The 7,457-nt window shown below is 39.3% G+C and overlaps 1 protein-coding gene across 4 annotated transcripts in view; it reads right to left on the minus strand.

Annotated features, from left to right (window-relative positions):
* The window catches only part of HELB (DNA helicase B), a 33,433-nt gene extending 31,331 nt beyond the window's left edge, over positions 1 to 2,102 (minus strand). For 2 of the 4 annotated variants that reach the window (XM_077775293.1, XM_077775292.1), the window contains exons 1-2: positions 1,877 to 2,102; positions 47 to 463 (exon numbers count right to left, since the gene is read on the minus strand). In XM_077775293.1, the coding sequence (XP_077631419.1) occupies positions 47 to 463; positions 1,877 to 2,060 (601 nt within the window). In that variant the 5' untranslated portion in view covers positions 2,061 to 2,102. The remainder of the gene's footprint in view (positions 1 to 46; positions 464 to 1,876) is intronic. The other 2 variants (XM_077775294.1, XM_077775295.1) reach the window with 2 other exon arrangements.
* Between the last annotated feature and the right edge of the window lie 5,355 nt (positions 2,103 to 7,457).

Here is a 7,457-nt window from a genome sequence, read left to right on the forward strand (position 1 = left end):
TAAGTATTTCCACTATACTAAAACTTGATGATAAAATCACACCTACTTGTGTTTTCCAGAGGAAGGCACATCTCATTTTCTGGTACAGACTCTTCCTGTCCATTCTGTTTCGACTTCGACTGTTTTTGATCATTCCTTTCAGTTTCCTTTTGGAAAGTTCTATATGTTTCCCTAAGATTTTCAAAGTTTAGGTTTTTATAGCTTGATACAGCGTTCACCCATGCTAAAAATTTATTTATATTATCACTGGAGACATTACAGTCTTTAAGAAACAGGGAACAGATACTTTTTTGATTTGGTGGTGACATATCAGACTGTAAAAAGTAAGATGGAAATCCTTGAACTTGATACCTCTTCAGTCCCAAAGGTTTCACTTGTACCTTCACTCGCCACCAAGGACCCGTTACTGGAAAACGTCCAAACACTTGACATTGCTCTTGAGTGTTTTCATCAGGAATTACAACTTTAAAAAAAGTTAATTTAAGATATTTAAAACCCCTTTTTCAATGCTTTACCAAATCTACTACTCTCTTTAATCCGTCTACAGCACCCTGTACAGGTATCTCTTAAGGAATCCACATTCCCTTGCCTATTTATCTGTCACCCTCTACTACACTGTAAGCTCTCAAGAATAACAATGTTTCACTTGTCCCTGTATTCCAAGAGCTGAGTATGGTATATGGCCAAAGTCTGCTGTTTCTCTTCTAAAACCAATCATCTTTGCTATATACTGACCTACGCCAATAATGACCTTCATGCTGTTTCTACAAAATGGCATGGCCCCACCACCACAGTACCTTTGCATAAGCTGTTCATCTGTTTCAAATGTTCTCTTCCTTACTTTTTACCTCATTTCCTATAGACCTCAGCTTAATTGTCACTTCCTCAAGAAAGCCTTCCCTGAATCTCAAGAATATAACCTCCCACAGCACTACTTACTATTCCTTCCATGCACTAAATAATAGTATAATTACTTCTGTAATTAACTAAAGAATGTTTAATTCACCAAAGGATAAGCCCCATTAAGACAGAAATTTCATTATCTTCTCTCTCCTGGGTATACTTGCAACAGACACCACCTTGCTTGGAACAAGAGAGCCAGTCACTCACACTTTTAGGATAAATGACTACACTCTCCACAAACACTTGAAAACTTTCTGTTGAAACTTGGCGCTGTCCACTCACACGTAACTCTTTAAATTTAAGTTAATTAAAATTAAATAATATTTAAAATTTAGCTCCTTAATTACACAAGCTGCATTTCAAGTTCTTAATTGGCTACATGTGGCTGGTAGCTATTGTACTGGACAGCACAAATATTGAAGGATGCCATCAGCACAGAAAATTCTACTGGTCTTAGGTTACCACTACAATATTCTTAAATATCAGTTGCAATGTACACATAACAGGTACAATTTACAGCACAGGAAACCACACAAGGTATACACTCATGGCAACACTATTAACACAAGGTTAATGAAGCAGCAATGCCTTGAGGTGTTTCTTGTGTATGTGTGTCTATTTTCTAAGTGGCTGAAAAATAAACACACATTTGACTCCAGGCAGGATAGGAAAGCAGCCTGAAATTCTGATTCCGGGTGTGAATACAGGCTGGATATCCAACTGTTTCCTTGACTCTAAAGCTACCTCAAAAAGTTGTGATTTTCAAATGAGATAATACACATACAGCACAAGCTTCACACATCGTATTTCCTCAAATCACTGGTATTATTATTATCTTATCCAAAGTATGATGAAACATACTCGTCCTAAAAAAAAATGTTAGCAGCAACGGGACGCCTTACTTAGGACAAGGCCAGAACGGGAAACGTTTCATCCTCCAATCCCATCCCCTTGGGGCAGGGGGCTTTCTCACCGTGGAGGCGCCCGGGGAGGCTGCCAGCCTTTACGCCCCCACTGCAGAGCTCCTCGGCATCGACAAACACCAGATCTTCACTCTCCTCCACTTCCCCCTGATAGTCGTCGTCTTCCTCCACCAAGTCCTTGGGTGGGAGCAGAGGTCCCTGCAGCTCCCGCAAGTGCTGGGTCAACCAGGCCATGATGAGACCCCCGGGCCTCTCCCCACATTCCGGAAAACCCGAGCAAGGTACACGGCCATGATCAGCCAATCAGCTCCGCGACGTCCGGGAACGCCCCGACGGCGGCCTGCGCGCGCTCAGGGGGCGGGGCAGCGGCGAAGCTCCGCCCCAAGCTTCCCGCGGGAGGCGGGGATCAGACGGCGACGGGCGGGGTGAAGAGCGTGGGTGCCTGCAACCAGACTTGAGTGTCCGCGGGATGCTTGGACCAAATCGCCTGGACAGCGTCATGGGTGGCACTTGCAGAGCCTTTAGCACCTCCAGAGAAAGAAAAGTGAGGGAAGCCCAAGTCTAGGGAGCCTACAAAGCCCAGAAAAGTAAGCCCTCCCCAGCACCCTAAAACGAAAACCCAGAGGCCCTTCAGGACCGTCGGCCATTACCCAAAGCACAGAACAGTGAATCACCAGTCGGGAGACCCGTTTATTCATGACTTACTTGGTCCTCTGTTTCCTTAAGGAGTTAAATTTATATCATCAAAGGCTCTTTTTCAAGGTATAGTTCTCTACGCCCCGTTCCATACGCACTGTATCGGGATCTAGGGCAGGGACCCAGGATTCTGTCTCTTTTATGCACTTGCCACGTTATCTATTTCGAGCTCAGCCAGGTTTGGAAACTACTGGATTAGATGACATTCAAAGTCTGTTTCATCTTTTCCTCTGTGAGTACACACTGCTCGCCCAAGCTTCTTTAAAATGGACTACTGCCTGCTAACCGTGGGGCAAAATAGCATCTTCTAGCCGAGTATGGACGGGGACCGGGGAAAGAAAGTAGAAGGCAAAGCACAGGGGCTTAAAAAGTTATTCTGGAGCCGTGGTTCCCATACGTGATGGGGATACTATTTGAAAGTCGTACTCTTTGAGGAACACCATAAAACGTATTATTATTTTATTATTTTATAGTATTTATTGTGAAATTAATAATAAATGTAAAATAACTAAACATGCACTGTTTGCTAAATTCCAAAGCATTTTATGATAGATTTTAATATACATAAACAAGATCCAGCACCAACATTTTAAGAAAAATCGATGGGAGAAAATACTAAAATTGATGTTGCCCTTTGGGTACAAATATCTCTTTTTGTTGCTTTTGGAAAAACTCTCTGTTGCCACTGACAAAACACCAGGTGTTTCCAAGGTTTCCCAGGATCATCTGTGTGAGCTTAAAATTCCTTGCCTCACACTCAACAAAGGCTACTGTTTCCACCACAGCATTTAAATCTGGTCGCCACACTCCTAGTCTCTGTTGCAAAATCCGGTGGATACCTTCTTGCCTTTGTCTTACCTCTTCTCTCACTGATTAACTGTTAATCAGTTAATTAATTAATCAGTTAATTGATTAATCAGTTTGACACTGATTAACTATTTTCTTCTTGTAACACCTTATTCCCTGGGCTTTCATGACCTGTGTTCATTCTCAGGGCGTCCTCCTACCTCTGCAGCCATGTATAGTTTCCTTGGGCCCCTCGACGGCCCTCTTAAGTACTAATACTCCCCAGGTGTCCATCCTAAGCACCTTCTCACTCTGTAACCCTCCCCTCAATCATCTTTCACCTATTCTGTCATCTATACTCCGTGATTCCTAACCTCACCTCCAAACCTGTGTAAAAAACCACCTCGTAGATGCCACTCCTGGATGTCCCTTGGCTACTTCAGACTCAGCGTATCTAAACTGAAAGTTAAATGCTGCCCAAACCTAAGTCACTTATGTGTGTACACATAGTATGTTTTTGTTACCAACATGGTGATTTGGGCACAAGACTCCAGAGGTTAAGCTGCAGTCTATATAATTTTATTGCATTCTTCCAAGTAGTATAGGTGAGGATTCAGGATGGTGGGAACTTTGCTTCTCTACCTGTTGTTTTGTCATTTTTTTAAAAATGTTAACAAATCTAGGTTTCTGAATACCATTTTTACTGTTTCTACACAGTAAACAACACTACTGCAGCCTGGCTATGCATGAAAATCACTTGGGATGTTTCTAAAAGTGAGATTCCTGGATCTACCCTGAAGGTACGTTTCCACAAACACAGACATGAAGTGAGTCACTGTGTAATTATTGTGGTAGCAAATAAGTAGAAACGGCGAAAATGTGTACAAGTAAGAGACTTATTGAATAAACTATGGTATAACCATACAATGGAATATTCTGCAGTAACTTTAAAAAAGAAAGAGGAAAATCTCTATGAACTGATAATGAGTGGTTTCCAAGATATTATATTAAATAAGAAAAACAAAAATCATACATATAGTTTTATTTATGTGTATGTGGGTATGTTTGTTTGGGGGGAAAAAAAGGAAGGAAGAAAGATAGGAAGAAAGGAAGACACAGAGAGTTAAACCCAGAAATTAATGAAAATAGTTACTTACAGGTAGGATAGAAATAAGGTGGAGGAAAAAAGACTGGGAACAAGATCTCTGAGTGTAACTTTTTATAATGGTTTTAACTTCTGCACCATGTGAATGCTTCACTTATTCAAAAATAAATAAACCAAAAGCAAACCTAAATTGAACACAAACAGAAACAAATGAAAGTGTCTATTAAACATATAATATAACCCTTCAGGGGAAATAGTCACTTCAAGTTACTTTTGAATACTTTGAATACATAGTTTAAGTTACTCTGACTATAGACCCTTAATAGGGTATATGCTGAGAACAAAAGATCTACTACAAAGTAATCCTAAACTCCACCACACACTATGGTTAGTGTTAGTTTTAATAATGGTATGGTAATTTTGAAATTATGTATTGTAGGATAAAGCAAATAAGTAAATGTCTTTATGTTTTATCAAATGAAGGTTTTTAATGTACATGAAAAGAAATACAAGCAAAACACGAAAAGCTCCTACGATATTAAGCTTGAATTAGAAATGTCAATATAAGCTTGTGGTTTCCTAAATATATTTTCTAGTTCTGTCTACTGAGAGGGCCTGGAAATAATGTCATCCCAGTAATTCTGATCACATCTACCACCCTAAATCTAGGTTTTGGAATACAATTTTCTCATTCAAAGAAATGGAGGCTTCTTAAGGAACAGCTGTTTCTACCTCCAAAACAAGGAAAATAGAAGGCAGACATGAGACTTCTTGTACCAGATGGCAAGGAAGTCCTCAAAAACCAATGGGTCTATGATGAAACGATTCAGGCGCCAGCTGGAAGGGACTTCCACTAGCCAGATTTAGGGAGGTTTGAGAATCAAAAAAAAAACTCACTGCACTTGAGTGTAACACACTGAGTACATAAAAAGTGATGTGTCCGTTGTGATACTAAATACAAAAAAAAAAAAAAAAACCCTTTTAAGGAAGAAGGAAAGGGAAAAAAAGGAAAAGAAGAAAAGAATGTCAATTAAGAAGTTTAAAAAGAAATTCTAGAAATATAAAACACCATGTTGCAATCCCCAGTGTAATAACTGATTCAAGCAAGTATTACCAAAGGATTAAAAAAAAAAAAAAAAAAAAAACACAGCACAAAANTGACTATGAAAGATCACAAATTGCAAAGGGGAAAATGTATTTTTACAATGAAGATACTTGCCAGTCACCCCTTGATCAAGTTTTCAAACTTTGCCCCATTAATGAGACAAACGGATGTTGTGTGTCTCATGGTATGATGCAGTACAATGCACAGAAGATCAGCTGTGAAGTACTTTTGCCAAAAACATTTAACCTGACTTTATTTAAGGCTGTAGACCAGCATTGTTCAATAAAATATGTGAACTACATATGTAATTTAAAAATTGCTAGTAGCCACATTTAAAAAAAGAAACAGGTACCATTAATTTATTGATGTGTTTCATTTAATCTAATATATCCAAAATATTATTTTAACATGGTAATCAACATAAAAATTACTGATGAAAAATTTATACTTTTTTGTGTGTGGTAAATCTTTGAAACCTTTGATCTCATGGGTCAGCTTGTGAGTTCAAGCCCTGCATCAAGCTCTGTGCTGACAGCTCAGAGCATGGAGCCCACTTCGGATTCTGTCTTTGTCTCTTTCTCTCAGCCCCTCCCCTGCTCACACTCTGTCTCTCTCTCAAATATAAATAAACATTAAAAAAGAAATGGGTTAAATAACAGGATACCAAAAAGATTGGTAATTACATACAGAGCAGAAATTATTTTTGAAAATGTGTTCAATTTTATTCAGTCAATGGATATGCATATGTGTGGCAGGTAGTACCATTGTTGCCAGATATCTAGTTCCCCTCTCATCCCTAAACCCATAGGACCGTACTTCCCCACCTACGTGAAGTTAGTCATGGCCCTCTGACTTTCTTTCACCAATGAAATAAGAGCAACATGTCACTTCAAGGTGGAAGTATTTAAATCTGGGTACTCCTCTCTCTATCCCTAACGATTCCTTACCTTGACGATTTTGGGACTGTGAGGTACAACAGTGTGCCGTCATATAATGGACAGCTGCCCTGGAGAGTTCTATAGACCTGCAGGAAACTTGGAGTCAATGAGAAGCAATCTTGATTGCGTTAACCCACTGAGATTACAGAGTTGTTTGTCTTGTCGGCAGAACCTAGCCTATCCTTCCATGTACTAGATGGTTGTGTTGATAGGTACAGTGAGAAACATAAGAACACAATTATAACCCTTGCCAAGAAGTTCCTATAAATTAACGAAGATAAGTACATTGGGAGTTCATGGGCTGAGGGGCTGGAAAACCATACTAAGGGCTGACTCAGCAGAAGTTTGAATGTTATAACACTGGGATACCATTGTACGGTAGGAAAGTGGATTTAAGGAAGAAATGAAGCCCTACCCACAGAGAGTGGATATCTAGTTCCATAAGTCTCCAGCCAGAAATCCAGACTCCTAGTAGTGAAGTAGTGATATGCCGAAAAGGGAAAAAAGACTGAGGATAAAAGGCCTTTGGGAGTGCCTAGTCGACTCATACGATGTTATTTAATACATAAGATATGTCTTTATATGTTTTAAATAATATATAAAATGAAAAATTGATATGGATTTTTAAGGTGAAAGAGAAAAGTAATGTCCCCTCCAAGGGGACAGGTTGGGTAATAAATACCACAAGATCCCATGAAGCCTTCACGCCCTCTTCTTTACCACATGGGTGCCTCCATAGAAATATTGATGTAATTAATTGCCCTTGATGTTAAGCCCCTATCTCTAAATGTTACAAAGTAATGGCCCTGGTTATCTCAATTACAATTCAATTTAGTCTGCATTATTACGTACATCTTTACTCAAGCTAAAATATGTGAAGGGCTAAATCCATGCCCTTACACTTCGTATATAAGTTTTTAAGTTCTAGCAGAATATGTTGATAAAACAGTTATTGCTTTCTTAAATAGACTTTCTAGAGGCTCCTTTCCTAACATATATGC

Source organism: Crocuta crocuta, unplaced genomic scaffold, assembly GCF_008692635.1.
Source record: "Crocuta crocuta isolate KB4526 unplaced genomic scaffold, BGI_CrCroc_1.0 scaffold97, whole genome shotgun sequence".
NCBI classification, from domain to species: Eukaryota; Metazoa; Chordata; class Mammalia; order Carnivora; family Hyaenidae; genus Crocuta; species Crocuta crocuta.